This window comes from Suillus discolor (genome assembly GCF_016758755.1).
Source record: "Suillus discolor strain FC423 chromosome Unknown F5147scaffold_17, whole genome shotgun sequence".
Taxonomy (NCBI): domain Eukaryota; kingdom Fungi; phylum Basidiomycota; class Agaricomycetes; order Boletales; family Suillaceae; genus Suillus; species Suillus discolor.
Window position 1 is genome coordinate 55,478 of NW_024541264.1, and position 17,573 is coordinate 73,050.

General features: G+C 48.2%; 4 protein-coding genes across 4 annotated transcripts; 2 read left to right on the forward strand and 2 right to left on the reverse strand.

The window, feature by feature from the left end:
* Positions 1 to 90: 90 nt before the first annotated feature.
* Positions 91 to 10,409, forward strand: F5147DRAFT_573291 (armadillo-type protein; the record flags this gene model as incomplete). The annotated part of the gene is made up of 24 exons (XM_041431148.1): positions 91 to 258; positions 720 to 946; positions 1,006 to 1,098; positions 1,398 to 1,512; positions 1,565 to 1,709; positions 1,756 to 1,862; positions 1,916 to 2,056; positions 2,300 to 2,473; positions 2,529 to 2,885; positions 3,040 to 3,489; positions 3,548 to 3,627; positions 3,701 to 4,032; positions 4,085 to 4,482; positions 4,532 to 5,036; positions 5,120 to 5,457; positions 5,510 to 5,703; positions 5,748 to 5,962; positions 6,012 to 6,368; positions 6,394 to 7,727; positions 7,780 to 8,060; positions 8,111 to 9,202; positions 9,260 to 9,555; positions 9,603 to 10,145; positions 10,198 to 10,409. 24 exons carry the CDS (start codon positions 91 to 93, stop codon positions 10,407 to 10,409), a joined length of 8,154 nt encoding a protein of 2,717 aa, XP_041294726.1.
* Positions 10,410 to 11,204: 795 nt separating this feature from the next.
* F5147DRAFT_744689 (uncharacterized protein) lies at positions 11,205 to 13,981 on the forward strand (the record flags this gene model as incomplete). The annotated part of the gene is given in 12 exon segments (XM_041439702.1): positions 11,205 to 11,351; positions 11,406 to 11,532; positions 11,581 to 11,970; positions 12,029 to 12,342; positions 12,395 to 12,586; positions 12,639 to 12,795; positions 12,856 to 13,102; positions 13,163 to 13,311; positions 13,357 to 13,360; positions 13,380 to 13,473; positions 13,523 to 13,802; positions 13,908 to 13,981. 12 exon segments carry the CDS (start codon positions 11,205 to 11,207, stop codon positions 13,979 to 13,981), a joined length of 2,175 nt encoding a protein of 724 aa, XP_041294727.1.
* A 64-nt stretch (positions 13,982 to 14,045) lies between these two features.
* Positions 14,046 to 15,003, reverse strand: F5147DRAFT_89195 (uncharacterized protein). Its single transcript, XM_041444451.1, has 6 exons — positions 14,619 to 15,003; positions 14,533 to 14,560; positions 14,395 to 14,475; positions 14,308 to 14,333; positions 14,132 to 14,251; positions 14,046 to 14,072 (listed from the first exon to the last, which is right to left on the reverse strand). The coding sequence occupies exons 1-5, from the start codon at positions 14,714 to 14,716 to the stop codon at positions 14,170 to 14,172; spliced, it is 315 nt and encodes a 104-aa protein (XP_041294728.1). The 5' UTR covers positions 14,717 to 15,003; the 3' UTR covers positions 14,046 to 14,072; positions 14,132 to 14,169.
* Positions 14,895 to 17,070, reverse strand: F5147DRAFT_685502 (methionine aminopeptidase). Its single transcript, XM_041436681.1, has 14 exons — positions 16,862 to 17,070; positions 16,757 to 16,810; positions 16,566 to 16,630; positions 16,390 to 16,515; positions 16,224 to 16,312; positions 16,023 to 16,174; positions 15,899 to 15,972; positions 15,827 to 15,847; positions 15,625 to 15,772; positions 15,436 to 15,574; positions 15,369 to 15,386; positions 15,200 to 15,303; positions 15,086 to 15,146; positions 14,895 to 15,031 (listed from the first exon to the last, which is right to left on the reverse strand). The coding sequence occupies exons 1-13, from the start codon at positions 16,945 to 16,947 to the stop codon at positions 15,095 to 15,097; spliced, it is 1,128 nt and encodes a 375-aa protein (XP_041294729.1). The 5' UTR covers positions 16,948 to 17,070; the 3' UTR covers positions 14,895 to 15,031; positions 15,086 to 15,094.
* Positions 17,071 to 17,573: the final 503 nt, after the last annotated feature.

Below are 17,573 nucleotides of genomic sequence, written 5' to 3' on the forward strand. Positions count from 1 at the left end.
CCCGGCGGCAACTTTCTGGCGTGCGGTAGCTTCAAGAACTTGACCACCGATTGATTATTCCTATCAAGTACCGTGATACTGTATCGTGCGATGGACGGTCGAGTTACCCCACCACCCGTTCACCATGTCCTCAGGCCACATCATATTGATCTCATAGCAATGCTATTGTTGATTTTCAAGGAATACGAGCTTCAGAAGACTTTGCCAAAAGACTTTTTGCTCTATATGTATCGAGTTCTCTTGATGGAAACGTCTGAGGTGGGTCTGTGATTTCCCCCGATCAAAGTTTGCGATCAATAATGTCTGTCTCAGGTCATTGAACATAGGTCCCATCAGCATATGCTGGCGATGGTCAAAGTCGCGCCGCATGCAGATACGCCTGTTGTCCAAGGACTTATAGGCGCTCTGGAGAATGTGGTCTGTTCATAAGTGATACTGCTTTTGGCCCTCCCTCATTGGATATGTGATCATAGGCAACCCAGCTACGAGCGCTTGATCAACTAACTAACTTCTTCCTCAGTACGTCTTTGTGCTGATTTATCATTCAGTAATGAATACTTCCCAGGCACACCATCAATATTCGTTGAAAAAAGTGATGACCAAGTGAGCCAAAGTCATTCCTCGGTAGGGATCAATAGGTAACTGATGGTCTCCAGCCTGCTGTTCTGGTACGCAGTTGCTCACTCCTGTAGCACTATAGCTTAGAAGGTTGGCCATAGCGTCGATCATCCATGTTCGGTTTCTTTGTGCGCAGATGCTTCGTCAGTTTCATCAAGCTATCATTCTATGGCGTCATACAACTTCAAAAAGACTACCAGGCGTGGGTCAATGGATCCAGCCACGCAGGTTATGGGCCAATAGAGAAGGATATGCTGACTTCTGATATCTGGCTGTTCAAGACGTCAAGTGACTTGAAATCTTGGGCGCGACCTGAACCATTTGAAGCGTAAGCAATCCCTTTTCCTTCTAGCAGACTTGAATTATCCATTGATCATTGGACAATAGGTGGGAAAAGGGTCTCGCAACGGGAGATGATGTCATAGGTCCCGAGAACTTGCGTAGATATTTTGAACAGCATTTTCATGAACACAACGATTCGTGCGTCGTGTTTGCCCAGCTTTCTGCGCCCTACCTCACTGAGTATCTTGTAGGGGTGTTCGACAGCATGCATTGCTGAATCTGGTACGCATGCACTATACTCGAAAGGAATATCCTGCTGCCAGCAAGGTATCTTTGATATCATTTCTTATCTTTCACAGTTCTCACAGTGTCCACATACAGTTACTTCGTGAAGCTATTGCAGTTGCTAGAACAAGCGGAGATCGTATAACACTCCAGCATTGTATCAGGTAATTTATCTTCTCTTTTAACTGTGGAATGATTGATTTCCGATATAGCATGCTTCATCGCTTGCCATCACTGAACGAAACTCCAGTCTTAAACGAGATTCAACCTGACCTGCATCCGTTGGAGGTGTTGTTTGACGTGACAAAACTACTTGATCCGCAATACGTGAGTGATAGCTCATGACATTGCATGATTTCATCTCTGATGCCTCGCGTAGGGACAACCGCTGACCTTGTGCTTTGAGAAATTGACCGAGGCTGTTGCCCTACACAATCACTGGGTAGACACTAAGCAAGCAATACCTCGTGACGCAGACATATGCAGTCACAATGCAATGCAAGCTGTACTATGGCAAACGTTAGGTGAGGTTATCTAGAGCTAGCATGACCGCAAAACTGATATTTACAGGATGCTACGACCTTGCCGATGTCGAGGAATCGTTCGTGTTGTCAATAACGAGGGCTGAAAGAGACGACCCAAACCGTCTGAATACGCTCATCAATCGCTCCTATAGGGTATATCTCCGATTGAGAACTATTGGATAAGGTGCTGATATGTTCTCTTGAAGCGCGCCAGAAATGGATTGTACTCAGAGGCTTTGGCACTGCTACTGCATCCGGAGACGTGGCGTGGCCTTTCATTAGACGCATACCACCAGTGGGCGGAAGCTGTCTGGCATATACTGGCCCTGAGGACAAGTCGTCGGTACGTTAGGCTCCTCTCATACTTTATTTGCCCAGTTGACGGTGACCGATGGCAGTGGACAACGACGTTTCTTTGATGACTTCCTCTTACCCCGAAGGCCTTCGTCATCAACCTTCGTCTCGAAGGAATATTTCTTTGATGAAAGCTCGACGTCACTTCCTGCCCTAAACATGGAATTACATGAAGTGATGAATGCTCGAGTGAGTTGGTTTTTCACATTCTCAGGCTCTTGCTGATTGATTACCAGCGACACGGACAAGCAGTGGCTGCGATCCAACCGCTTCTGCAAGCTCTTTGGCAAGCAGAATTCCAGGGCAGGTTTCCGTTGTACAGATTAGGCATGATACTCCTCGCCGATGTTGGCTTGGAATTCGGAATGTCAGAACATTGTCAACAGCTGATTCTAGGGATTATGCCACAGGTGAGTTCTGTCGCACCGTGAATCATAGGAAATACTGAGAGATCTTTGACAACAGATATTGTCCGGACAGGAAATGGAGCACCGAGCTTTTGCAAACCACACACTTGCAAGGTGCATGATTGCATCCACGGATTCATCAAGTATGACATTTTCAAGCGTGTTCGTGCCTGGTACTTACATCCTCGTAGACGCAGGCCTGCGAAATGCACTGCCATGTTTACTTATGGCAGAAGCTGACTATATGTCCATGTCTATGCTAGAAGCTACTTCAGAAGTGCAGCAGCTACTCGTAGTTGTCTATCATAATCTTGGTATGACAGCTGAGGAGGAGGGAGCTTTTGAACGGTATATGCAGTCTACAAAGCTGGCTCAAGCTTTCGAAGAAAATCCTGCTGATCCGGAGGCTACAAGGGTATGGGATACAGTTACAGAGATCGGGAAATCATTGGCCTCTAGATAGACTGATACACGAATTATCATATGCGCGTTTTTGTCACGTACATGTGAATTGTCACGCCGCCTGTCACGTTTTGTCACTCAATGGAGCGCGTTTCGGGAATCGGCAGTGGTTTAACCAACATTATTATTACTCTCCTCTCGTCAACTTTCACATGGACGGGCCTCCACCCCAGGAGGAAGATTTCTCTTCCCTTCCAATATCAGAGAGGCTTAATCACAAAAACTGGAAAGCCCGTGTAAGCGGATACGAATCATTGATCAAGACTTTCCAAACCACCGCATCCGACACCGACCCCGCATTTAAGCCCTACATCAACAGTCCTGATCTTCTCAAGAAGATCGCCACAGATTCCAATGCCGTGGCACAAGAGAAAGGTGTAGAGTGTCTTGTGGCACTAGTCAAGTTTGCTGGAGAGTCTACCGCAAAGACCAGGGAGGCTGTCGTGCCGGCCTTAGTTGACAAGTGTCTTGGGTCTGCGAGGGCCGGTACAAAGAACCAAGCAATAGAACTTATTCTTCAATACGTGGAAGTTGAGAATTCTGCCGCTGGTGTTGTAGTACGTGCAGTGTCCGCCTTCTCTTGATACCGTTTTAACAGATATCTCATTCATTCAGGCGGATATAATACCCGGTCTTTCTGCAAAACAACCAAAGACTGTCACTGGATGTGTATTTGCTTTGAAAGAAGTCGTTCGGTGAGCTGTCTGCACCTCCGTCCTACACTCTGGACCTCTATTTCCGAGCGATCTGACTGTTATTTCTGTACAGGACTTTCGGAACTCAAGTGACTCCTCCGGCCCCTGTTTTAAAAGCATTGCCCAAGATATTCGCGCATGCCGACAAGAATGTCCGTGCAGAAGGCACGCAACTTGCTCATACATTATATCAGTACATCGGTCCAGCGATCGACCCTTGGTTATCGGAGCTTAAGCCAGTGCAGGTAAAAGAATTGCAGGAGGCATTTGAGGGGATGGAAAGTGCAGGGAAGGGTAAAGGAACTTTGAAGTCCGAAAGGCTCACGCGAGAGCACCAGCGCGAGGCAGAGATGGCAGGCGATGCGGCTGATGATGGTGAAGTTGAAGCGGGCGGACAACTAGAAGGTCAGAATATCGACAATAATTATAGATGCGGCGTTCATCTCTCACTTTCCAGAACTGGATCTTCCCGATCCTCGCACTCTGGTAGAACCAGTTAACATTGTTCCAAAGCTTCCCTCCAACATGCAAGCTAACCTCACGTCTTCAAAATGGAAAGAAAGAAAGGAAGTATTGGACGAGCTGCTTACACTTGTAAATGCCACCCCTCGCATCCAGGACGCCCCTGAGCTAGCAGAACTAGCGAAGTCACTTGCTGCATGCATCTCGAAAGATGCAAACGTTAACTGTGTCATGACTGCCGCTCACGCTATAGAGGGCCTTGCGAAGGGTGTGATGTCTCCGTTCGGCAGGCTCAGGGAGACGGTCATTCCTTTGATGCTAGAGCGCTTGAAAGAACGTAAAGCAAATGTTACGGATGCAATCGGAGCTGCATTAGATGCTGTTTTCGCAACGGTATGTGGTTTTGAATGGATCCCCCGTATTTGGTTGATGAGTTCTGCAGACGACCTTACCAGATATGATACCTGATCTGATACCGGCTCTAGGAAATAAGAACCCACAAATAAAGGAAGGGACTCTCAAGTTTCTCGGTCGCTCGCTATCGACTTCAACGACGCCGGTGCAAACTGGCCAGATAAAGACGCTAACCGATCCGCTCGCTGTTTTGCTCGAGGACGGGTTTGAGGGCGCACGCAATGAAGCTGCCACCTGCTTAGGTATCCTCATGAAGATGGTTGGCGAGCGCCCGCTCAATGCTCTGATGGATGGGCTCGCCGATATTCGCAAGGCGAAGGTGAAAGAAGCATACGAGAAAGCTGTGGTAAAATGTAAAGCTGGCGCTCCAAAGGCTCCCGCTGCTGCGAAAGAACCTCCGAAGAAAAAAGTCCCGCTGTCCAAGAAAGCAGAAGTCACTGCTCCCCCTAAAGCGGAGGCGACCGATGCACTAATGATAGACGAAGAACCTCCAAAGAAGCCGGTCGGGAAACCGCCTGCCAGGCTTATGGTTCGTATTTTCTTCATCCTGAGGATATTCTTAACATTTGGACATCACATCAGAAGAAAGCCCCGCCGACTTCTGAGGCACCGGAAGCAAGTTCCTCAGCTGGAGGTCCTCCAGTCAAGGCTGTTCCTACTGTCAAGAAGCTTGCTCCCACCGCTGCTGCGAAACCCTCGAAGCCTGGTGCTCCCGCTGCGCCTGGTACTCTTGACGCTTTCAAATATAAACATACTCCTGAGGATGCTGAGGGTCTTGCGGCCGAGTTAATACCAGCAGCTATCATGGAAGGCTTGGGAGATGCCAATTGGAAAGCCAGGCTTGCTGCATGCGAAGAAATGCAGACTTGGATAGAAGGTGTTGTTGAAGATGTTGACGCCGAGGTCGTTATCCGAGCTATAGCGAAGAAAGGATGGTCCGAAAAGAATTTCCAGGTTCGTCGATCTGACCTCAAAAATAGTTTTACATCATGTGATCATGTTTCAGGTATCAGCAAAACTGTACGGTGTCCTGACCATTCTTGCTGAGCGCTGTCCATCATTCGGAAGGTCATGTGTCGCACTGTCGACAAGTCATCTTTCTGAGAAGTTGGGCGATATGAAGCTTAAAAAATCAGCTGGTGATGCACTGACAGCGTTTGCAGAGAAAACATCTCTACAATTTGTACTCAACCAAGGCACGTTCACGCTCCTTTTTGCGGACCTGTCTTATGATGATCTTCGAGTATAGCATACGATCCACTTGGCAAGCAGAAGGCCCCAAAAGTCCTTGCAGACGCACTTGGATGGATCGATACCTCCATTGTTGAATTTGGCATTGCTGGCATTTCCCTTCGTCCTCTCATTGACTTTTTGAAGACTGCTCTGAAGAATTCTAATGCGGCTGTAAGGACAAGTGCTACAAAGACCCTCGTCTCTGTCAAGCTATTTGCAGGATCTAGTAAGAGTGTTGTCATCTTTGGAATTGAAACCTCCAACACGACCCTTAGGTATCAAGGACTTCCTGGAGGACCTGAATGCTCAACTTTTAGTGACCATTCAAGGCGAATTTGACAAGGTCGAGGGTACGCCAGCGCCAGAGCCAAGTCGTACTTCTGTTGACATTGCGGCCTTGGCACCTGTGACTGGTGGAGGAGCTGCTAAAGGGTTTGACCCTTTGGATGACCTCTTTCCAAGAGTGGAGATTGACGGGCTGCTCAAGGGCACCACCATTCTTGCTGATACTAAGAGTGACGCTTGGAAAGCTAGGAAGGAGGCTCTGGAGATGCTCCAAGCACTTTTGGACCAAGGAGCAAACAAGCGCCTGAAACCGACTATAGGCAAGGATCTCCTGATCAAGGTTGATAGTACTCATACTGATGCCCTTTTCAGGCGAAATTGCACAAATCCTTAAGGCCCGAGTGCTGGACACCAATAAAGCTGTTCAAAGTCTTGCACTCGACATAGTCGCTCGTATTGCAACCGGCATGGGCAAACCCTTTGAAAAGCAAAACAAGCTTTTCGTAGTGCCAGTGGCGACAGTTCTTTCTGATCAGAAGGCGCCAATTCGTGCGGCTGCAATCCAGACTTTGACCGCAATGGCAACCGCAAGTGAAGGACTGGATTCTATGGTCCATTTTTTGGGAACAGCCCTAGAAGCGGTTAACCCAACTCAACGAGCCTCCCTACTTGGGTGGATAGCCGACTATCTCAAAGATCATCCCCCTACCTCGTCGTTGGACCTGAGTAGTTGGGCTGCTACCGTGGTCTCCTGCCTCGATGATCGGAGCGCTGATGTTAGGAAGGGCGCGCAAGCCCTTCTGCCTCACCTGATCACCTTTGTTGGCTTCGACAAAGTCATGCAACACACCAACTCGTTAAAGCCAGCGTCGAGGAAGACTGCTGTTCCAATCATTCAAGCGGCTCGAGATAGTGCGGCTCCACCACCCATCACTGCACTTGCGGCAACAACACCAGCAAACGCTTCTACTTCGAAAGCTGCCTCCTCAGTACCCGCAAGTTTATCACCAAGTTCCCCTCCACCATCTCCGGTTCCATCCACAGTGGCTAGCAAACTCACGGGTGTCCGACGGAAATTGCCACAAGGGACAACCTCCCGACCGGACTCTCAAGCGGATTCATTGGATGAACCTGCCACGCGCCTTCCAGGGAAGTTGGGAGTCGGTGGCCTCAAGCGCGCAGGAGCGTCAAGTATTGCTACCAAGGCTTCTGTGGTACCTCCTCCGGCTATGGTTTCTGCTCTTCCATTCTCCAGTATGAACATGGAGGCTAAGCGTACGAGATTAGCCAAAGATGCTCAGCGGTGGATTAACGAAGGTGGAACTACCAGGAAAGATCTGGCCGATCTCCTGCAGCACCAAATGGAGCCACACGCGTCCAAGGATCTCATCGCTCAGTTATTCAGTCACGACCACAACGCTGTCAACGATCATGTCTCAGGACTGACTACGATGCACAATTTTTTCTCTGCCGCGGAGTCTGGAGACGACAAATTTGGAGTCCCTCCCGACGATCTCAGAGCCGTCGCTTTAGCCTGCAGCGATCTCGCTCTGAAATATGTTTCTATCAAGGCTCATGAACCTCAATCCAACCTAAGTGCCAAAGGCCTAGAAGTGGCTGAAGCTGTTCTTGCGTTCCTACGCAGTGTTGACGCTCAAATAGACGACTCAGAGGCTTTGTGCTTCCTCCCGACATTGATCAACAAGGTACGGAATTGATTGTTATAGTATATTTGGTTCTAATGTACACTTCTGCCAGCTCGGTGACGCTCGTGAACCAGTGCGCGCCCGTGTGCAGCAAATCATTCAAATGATGCCAAAGGTGTATGCATTCAGCCGAGTGTTTGACCTACTGCTGGAGCATGGCTTGAAATCTAAGGTGGCGAAGACCCGCCAAGGCGCCCTGGATGAAATAAGCAGTCTCCTGAAGCGCAACGGTATGTCTGCATGTAATCAGCCCAGCAAGGCCTTCCCTGTCCTGGGTTCTATGATCGCAGATAAAGACTCCGCTGTGCGGAAGTCTGCTCTATCTGCTCTGAGGTAAAGTTTGTTTGTTGTCATTATCTTGAACATTGATAGACGAGATGCAGTGAGGTATACTCCTTGATTGGAGAGAAAGTCTGGTCGCTTGTAGGACCGTTGTCAGCCAAAGATAAGACACAACTTGAAGAGCGTCTACGCCGCGTCGCAGGGCCCAGTACCCCAGGCAAGCCGGTGCCGCAGACACCCGCGCATCCTGCACAAATATCTCGTCTGACAGGCACTGGTATGCGTTCAGATTCGCCGACCTCACCACGACCAGCAAGTCCAGCTGTCTCAGGTATCTCCCGATTTGCTAGACCCGGTTCCCCTGCCAGGACCCCGCGGTCTGCCTCCCCAGCTCCTTCCCAAATTGCCAGACCCTCTTCTCCAATGCGACCGAAACTTCCAGGCATCGCCGTTCCATCGGCTATGACAGGCACTTCAAATCTTGCCGCGCCATCCTCTCCTTTGGGCCTGCGCCCGAAGAGCATGTTACCATCGCGTCTCGGACCTCCTAAGCCTCGTCCGAACTTTGGATTATCCTCGAATGTGGCCCCGCGCTCAGAAGAGCCTTCAGAACTGCCGTACGCCATCAACGCTAATGGCCACTCACACAACAAAGCTCCATCTATGCCCTCTACAGAGTCTGTGGAGACTCTGGTAGATAGCGCCCACACATATGACGATGCTCCTGCGTTCGATACTCCCGACGACATCACAATTACAATATCCAGCATATTAAGCAGCGATCCGGCTCGCAGCGTAGATGCTCTCAAGAAAATCCAAAGGATCTTGGTCACAAAGCCAGAAGACGGGCACGCATCTCCGGAGTATCGTGAATTGGCGGAACATACCGAAGGTCTTATAGAAACTATCACACTTCAAATGGCGCATGTCTTCGAACGTCCCGAAGATCTAGTGTCTGATGAAAACTTCAGATTGGCAAAGCACCTTATTCAGACACTCAACACGTTCTGTGACCACATCTTCCTGGCTGAGTCGCTAACCATTGACATTCTCACCCCTCTATTAGAGGAGCTTACACTGAGATTATTGGAGACTGATGAGAGTCATGTCACCAAGGTTAAGGATCTATCGCGATTCATCAACATGATCATCTTGAGGCTCTTTGCCACAGGACGCAGGATGTCCATATTCCGGTGTGTGTTTTTGTCACCCGTAATGTTGCTTTCCTGATTCCCGACACACTACATTAGTTCCCTGTTTTCCTTGCTTTTGCAAATCGTAAAGCCGTTCCCGAGCAATGGAACACTTTCAGACTCCAAAGAGGCTCGTGTCGCTGAGCTTGTCTTGAAATGTGTTTGGAAGCTAGCTCGAAATATTCCTCAAGATCTGAAGGAACAAAAACTCGATCCGGTCGAGCTTTTACCTGCGGTCGAGCACTTTTTACAGTCAGTACCTCCAAATGAATGGAGAGCCAGAGCCACGAACAAGGTCCCGTGCGGGGATATGCCATTGAGAACCATCAAAGTTATCATTCAGCATGTTGTTGGTATGTGAAGCCTCATGAAAGTAAGATCTGGACTAACCGAGTCTTAGCGCATTATGGCGACGAAGTTTATGACTTCCTTTCCGCATCCTTCGACGACCCATCAGCAACTATAGTATACCCCTACGTTTACCGCATTCTCAACTCCTCCTCTCGAGCAGCAACAGACATCCCAACGCGGTCGAATAACAGTCCATCAGAGTCCATTTCACGCCCATATTCAGCAGCTTCCAGTCGGCCCATATCGCCTACAGGCTCTTCTGCCAATCAACAGCAGTCTTCCCCCAGTCATCGAACAAGCCCGAGTGTCTCTTCGCACAACGGCTTCTCGCCACCGGTAGAAGAGCCAGATCCGGAAGCACAATTGATCACTATCATAAATCACATCTCCAGTGAGACCACAGGAGCGATGCACAAGGAGGGTATCACTGAGCTGCACCAGTTCTTGAAGAATTACCCACACAAGCGTCCTCGCGTTGAGAAGCTGTTAGAGACAACTGGGCCTGCATTTCGCAAGTACATCAACCGCGCACTTGCGAGTCGGGCGGCCGAGGATATGGAACGAACCGCAGCAGTCGCAAGTACATTGTCGAGTATGTCTCTCCTCATTTTAGTTTCGAGTTTCACGCTCATGATGTCAATTAGAATTGGAATCGAATGGCCACGAATCACCCGTTCCTACTTCCCCTGCTCCAAGCCGAGGGGAAATGTCACCTCAATCTGCACACCATACATCCGATCCGCCAGGAGAGGATCGATTGCATCAGCTGCACGGCATATTCCATTATAATCGTGCAAGCACAACGAGCAATGGATCTTCGCAAAGTGCTGCAAGACCTCGGATATCGGAGAGCTGACTTGAACCAGACTGATCGATGGTTTCTTTCAACATCTCACCCTTTCTTTGTTTCTGCAATTCGATCATTTACGACTCTTCAAAGACCCTTTTTAATCAGGATGCACAATTTTTGTGGAATGTCAAGTATGTTTATTTCGAGTCATGCCTCGGAAAATGTATCATCATCCGCGGAGCTATTCTGCTAACACAGGCAAAAATATGCGTCGTAGGACCTTGTGACTTGTACACATACCTTTGCTGGATCTACTCTTGCGTGTTCATACCCCTTCCCCTTCCGTTTATCGTTGACATCAAAACCACAGACTATGATACATGCCAATTTCTGCCATTGGGGAGGTCAAGACTTGATTTCGAAGTTTTGGGATAGCGAGCGGATCAGATCCGATCCTGGCGATTTGGTGGCCCGTGTATGCCTCTTTCCGGATTGTGATGTGAATGATACATGGTCGTGCATGTGCTCTCGCTTGTTACCGTAGATCTTCCCAGAGATGAGCTGGTGAGAGGCTCGGCGTCGTGAGCAACGGTGTGATCCGATTTTAATGTAATGTGCACAATATCGATATCATGAGCACGTCATCATTCATGACGAATAACTGAAGTCATAGTAGTGACCATAGCTACGTGGACGGTTCTATTTGCACATGTTGTGACACCCCAAAAATTGAGCCCCACTAGTACTCAGCTTAATATGAATCCCCTGAAGCGCGACGAACGCCGAGACTACGCTTTTCTCTTTATACCATCATACATTGCACGACTAGTCACTAACTAACTTTCATAAAGCCTATTCTTAATGCCTTCAGCAATCACATATGAAGCTGCGCTGTTGTTTTGGCGCATTGTCACTCAGATATTCTTCAGAGAGATACGACCTCGGGGTGCCTTTAACATTCCTCATAAGGGCCCCCTCATTTTTGTCGGCGCTCCTCATTCCAATCAAGTGAATTGTTCTTATTCAGCTTTGGCAAACTCCGCTGACTGTTCCTCTATGTAGTTCCTTGATCCTCTCCTTCTCACCTTGGAGGTTTACCGCGAGACACATCGCCATGTCCAGTTTTTAACTGCTGCTAAGAGTCTGCAACGGAAGGCAGTAGGGTTTTTTGCCCGCCTCATGGACAGTAGTACGCTCATTGCGTCATATTTCCCACTCCCTACTGACTTTTGTAAAGTCCCCGTTTCTCGAGCTTCAGACGAGGCCAAACCAGGAACTGGATTAGTATACCTCTCTCCGGATGATCCTTGTTTAGTCCTCGGGGAAGGTACCAAGTTCAAAACTGAGTTTACCCCAAAAATGCAAATCATGCTTCCAAAGTCAGTCAACTCAGCCGTTGCCGAAGTCATCGAAGTCATTTCAGATACGGAGTTGCGCGTCAAGAAAGAATTTGGAGGGGACAGTGGCAAAGGAACAACTCGCATTCGAGAGACAATTGCTGCAGGTGGAGAAAATGGAAATAAGGGTTTAGCGTTCAAGCTTCTGCCATTCATCAATCAGCAAGAAATGTATCGTGGTGTATATCAGAAATTAAAGGAAGGAGGGTGCATTGGCATATTTCCCGAAGGCAAGCCTACTACTCATTAATTTCATTGCAGCGTTTCGTTACATTGTTGACCCCTTAGGTGGAAGTCACGACAGAACAGATCTACTCCCTCTCAAAGCTGGTGTCTCCATCATGGCGTTAGGTGCTATGGCCAATGATCCAACTGTGCAAGTGAAGATTGTACCTGTCGGTCTATCATATTTCCATGCCCATCGCTTCCGTTCTCGTGCTGTTGTGGAATTCGGAACTGCTCTCGATGTACCTGCTGAGCTAGTTGAGATGTTTAAAGAAGGTGGTAACAAAAAGCGTGAAGCCGTGGCGAAGTTCTTGGACCTTATCTATGATGGGCTGAAGACAGTGACGATTCGTGCTCCAGATTATGACACGCTTATGGTGCGTCCCTGGCGTCATTTACTTGAGTAAGCAAGAACTGAAGCCCATGCAGCTTATTCAAGCCGTCCGCCGATTATACAAGACACCGGGGCAATATCTCACATTGGGACAAGTAGTCGAACTGAATCGGCGCTTTTTGAAAGGCTACACACACTTCAAAGATGAGCCCCGGGTACAGAAACTTAGGACAGACGTTTTGAAGTACAATCGTTTGATTCGTGATCTGGGAATTCGTGATCACCAAGTACGTCTACTGGCGACCCCCAATTCGGGCACCAACTCACGTTTTCCACAAGGTCCCACGAGCACAGAAGGCGAGCTGGAAAACGCTTGGCTTACTTGTCTATCGCCTCGTGCTCCTGATCATCTGGACGTCATTAGCTTTGCCAGGAGTCATACTTAATGGGCCCATGTTTATCTTGGCATCAATTATTTCACGTCAAAAAGCTAAAGGTATGCATCTATACTTATTATGTATCTGATTACTTACTCAAACCACCAATTTTCCTTCAGAGGCACTGGCTGCATCAGTAGTCAAAGTGGCCGGTCGCGATGTGCTCGCAACGTGGAAGATTCTCATTTCGCTTGGTATCGCTCCGGTCATGTATGCTTTCTATGCTATAGTTGCGACAATAGTCGCCGTGAGAGCCAACGCTTCTCTAGCCACGAGGATATGGACTCCCTTTCTGGTGATTTTGGCTTTGCCGTTCATGAATTATGCCGCCCTAAAGTTTGGCGAGGCTGGTATGGACGTACTGAAGTGAGGTTTTAGAAGACCCGCTTCTAAATTATGCACTGACGCAGTTCGATTTCCGTATAGATCTTTGCGACCCTTGATAGTGGCGTTGATCCCCGGTCAACAGCGGTCCTTCGACAAAGTGAAAGCCATGAGGGTTCGACTATCTAATGAAGTTGCCGATGTCATAAATGAGTTTGGCCCAAAGATTTATGATGATTTCGATCAGGCAAGTACATAGCAACCTGATTGATGCCTAGTGTTGACCACCTGATCAGTTCCGTATTTTGGTCCCTGCGAGCGCACCTCCTTCAACGGGTAATCCCGGGATTTGGCGGCGAAAGAGTAGCGTGGGGCAAGTTGATGCTCAAGGAAATTTGCTGATTCATCCCATGGTGAGTATTCACAGGATTCTATGGTCGCACCCTCATGACCGTTGCACAGACATGGATCGATGAGCGGCTTTTCGGATGGAGCCGTAGCGCTAAATGTGGATCCAGTGCGTGGGGAGGAAGCACACCAACTCAGGACAGCAGCAGACCGGCGACACCTGACCTCTCAGATGGCGAAGACCATGGAGATTATGACCATGCCGTCAGCTATATATCCGCGTATGAGGATGCTTCGAGACACAAAGTGCGAAGTCGGCAGGGATCATACGCAGATCTCCAGCGACTTCGAATGACCGCTACTACTCAGCCAAGCGCTTCTTCGAGTTCAAGCGGTATCCGTCTTGATGACTCCCAGTCTCTGCATATGCGACAGGGCTCACGGCGACGAAAGCATAGCTTATCTAACCTCGTTCCGGTCGAGCGCATTGGGTCCATAGATCGGCAAGAGACATTTGAAGATGTGACGATGAACTTGAACAAAGAAGCAAGCAGACAATCCTCGAGTGCTTAACTTCTCGATAATGTGACTAGAGTAGAGGACTGTACAAATTGCATGTGATGTATGAGGTATTACATTGCGATTGCCAAACCGTATTGGAAGCCTATTCCAGGTATAGCTGTTCATATACGTATCTGTTCCAGAGCAACGAGGATAGCGAACATAGCAGATGAGAGAACGGTGACCGAGCGTCGGGGGAATTAGGAAGGGAGGCCTTTGATCTCGATGTAGGCGTTTTGGCGAAGCATTACTTTGGAGAACTCCATGCCACACCCAGTACAACTGTGGCAAAAATAAATATATTGAGCTTCATCAGTGTTTGCAATGGAAAGACACACTTGAGGTGTTCAGCGTGGTTGAAAAACTGGGACATGTGATGATGGAAAATTTGAGATAACCTTGCGACGGCTGTCAACGTCACCCACCTGTATGTGTGTACAGCCTCCTTGGCGAGCCTTGTATGAACCGAGAGCTTCGCCACCTAAATCCATACATCTTATTTCCCTCTAAAAATGCACATTACAATGGCGTCGCTAAAAGAAAGAAATGAAAGTGTGGCCCACCGTCCTACTCGAATAGCCATTCATAGCGCTGGAATATCTCAATCAGCCCTTGCGCACGATTATTTCATTCGAGTACACCAACTGACGGGATGTGCTTTGTGATCACGTATATCGGGTTCCCTCGGGTTGAACCACATTTCTCGACGAAAAGATAGGGTTCAGTGTCAGTGTCATTGTCCGACATATAGACAGGCGCTCAGTGGATTGACAAGGGTGATAGATCTTGTAGGTGGAGGTGGGAAAGTAAGGAATGTGAGGAGATACCCACACCACGAACGTGTTCTCCACCCTTTCCACTATTACCAAGGGTCAGTGTCAGCGGGTGTAATTGCGGGGATATTGGAAGACGAAACGATATTTTTGCATAAGGGGAAACGAGGAAAGATAAGGGTACACATGTCACATCCATAAATGTCCGATTTCATTCAGTCGATCTCGATGCTTCGATGTGCCTTGCCGCTGAAGGGAATATTTTTGGGCGGAGCGTGACGGAAGAAAACTGACCAGAACATGTAAGTATATCTATCCGTGAATTGTAAGCAATGATAATGACAAGTTGTTACTACAAATCCGTGCTCCCCGCAGTCAAAACTTCTACACCAGTCTCTGTGATACTGAAACATCGATGAGTAATGTTTCAGAAAAGTTGGTTTCATGTAACGCTCACAGTAAGGTTTCTTCAAATTGAGCGCTACGTTTCCCATCCACTGTGCTAGCAGTCCAATTGTCGGGCCAATGGTGTGTGTCCCAATGGGAACCTAGATTGATCATCTTATTGCAACCGTACATGAGGTTCGGCTCCGGGGAGCAAATAGAGTGAGCATGAGGCAGCTTACCGGCTCTATTGTAAAGCACTAGATTCGATGAAGTTAGTAGCTAAAAAAAAATTCGTCGCTAGCTTACCATTCCTGGTTTCATGGTACCAATTGCTTTATTCTTTGCGTAGTGTGGAATATTAGGCGCCGTGTGGAATAAGTCATTAATGCCGTGACCTGTGTACGTCCGCACGACAGCACATCCGTTAGCACGTGCAATCGGCTCACTAGGACCAACGTAAGCGCGAGTTAAACGGTACCGAAGGGAAAAACTAACATAACTTTGCCGATGTCACGGAACAATGCACCCGGTTTGCATATCTTTATCGCCTCATCGAGACATTCTCGAGTGGTTTGAATCAATTTCTTAGAGTCTTCGTCTATCTCACCGACAGGGTATGTGGCATTCAAGTCGGCATGAAATCCTGACCTTCACCTTCAAACATGGGATAAAATAAAAACACAATGTTTCCACTTACCATCGTAGTAGAGTGATATGTCTGTTAGAACATTAGAACATATTATCCAACAGATAGAATAGCGGAACGCACCGAGATTGATGATGTCACCCTCTTGCAATTTCCTGCGATCAGGGATGCCATGACATATAATTTCATTGATGGAGCTGATGCAATATCAAGGACAAATCAGAAGACAAGCTTGAGACAATCTTACGTGCAGACGGATTTCGGGAAGTTACGATAGTTTAAGGGTGACGGGTATGCGTTACGGTCGATCGTAGCTTGGTGAACGACAGCATCTATCTCATCAGTAGTCACACCTGGCCGTACCATTGCTGCTGCAATATCCAGAACTTCTCGACCAAGCTTGAGAAAAATGAGTATGATGTCAGGTTCATCATAACCGAAGCCTTACCCTGCACGCAAACTTCATCTTCTCAATTTCCTCCGAGTTCAATAAACGTGGGGGTTGGCCCGCTCGCTTTAACTCTGTGGTCGGTACTCCTGTAGGTGGGAGTGGAAATTGGTTATTGTCATGTTCAAATTGCGTGCTACGTTGTTGAGAAGGCACAAGATCCTACCATCTTCATGTGTTGCGTAGTCAGGACGTGGAATATGTTCCGGAACTTCACGTTTTGGAGAGAGGGGGTATACGGGTCTTAGAGTACCCGTGAAATCGAAGTTCGCGAAAGGATGGTAAGTGCCGTCTGTATCACATCAGCTGACTCGCGACTGGCGAATATCTCTATCGACGGACCTTGTGATGGATTAGCTGCAGTAGCCGGGGAACGTACAAGATCGTGGATGATTTTGTGGGTTTTCTGGTTGATGCGGAGGGAATGAAATGTACATGAGGTGCGAGCGGTGCCTGGGTTTACATCGTACTTACCCCTGTCAAAAGTGTGGCGTTTCAATGCTTCCACACAGATTGATATCGTGATCGACTCACAGTTGCCTTTGAAGCACTCCTGTCCGCAGAAAAAAGAACCACGGATACCCAGCCTCGACGAAGTTCAGCGCTGACAGCAGGATGCAACATGGTGTGTGACATACTTATTGCACGTGGGGCATTCGAGCCGTGATGGCGGGTTTCCATGTGGACAATTGGAGCTCTGGCAAAGTACCGTGGCTGAACTCATCTTCCCTGTCAGGTAGAACGGTAGATACAATGAGATAAAATTTTGTAGTGACGACTGAGCGACCACAGCAAGTAACTTGAGATACACGTGACGCGGATTTCTCCGACGCGACGCGGGTTTGATGACGTTCCGACAATTTTTTTTTCGTAGGTGACGCTAAGTTCTGTCATCCCACATATGTTATACAATTATGCCGTGATATGCTTGAATTAGCATATCACAAGGACATGACTGTCCAAAGCTCCGTCTGCCTCACGTTCCCAACGTGCCTTTGATCTTGCCGTTGGTGCGACCCTTCAACGTGTTTTTGAAGGCGCTAAACCTTCCAAGGGCTCCCCTATCACGTAGAGCCTGATTATGATGTCCGTCTATTCGCTAACGCTCTTTTTCAAGATCGGAATGACCTGACACTAACACTTGGCATAATTGGCGCAGCACCGTCCAACGCCATCAGATCGGTGACCGCCACGAAACAGAAGGTGTACAAGTACAACATGCATAGCCTAGTCATGTGTGTTCTATACTAGTAATAACCTGAGTCATTCCTGTCCCTTGCTGATAATATCACCTTGGCTGGGTCAAGGGGAGCACCACACTGGGTCTCATTTGACAAGCCTTTGTCAGTA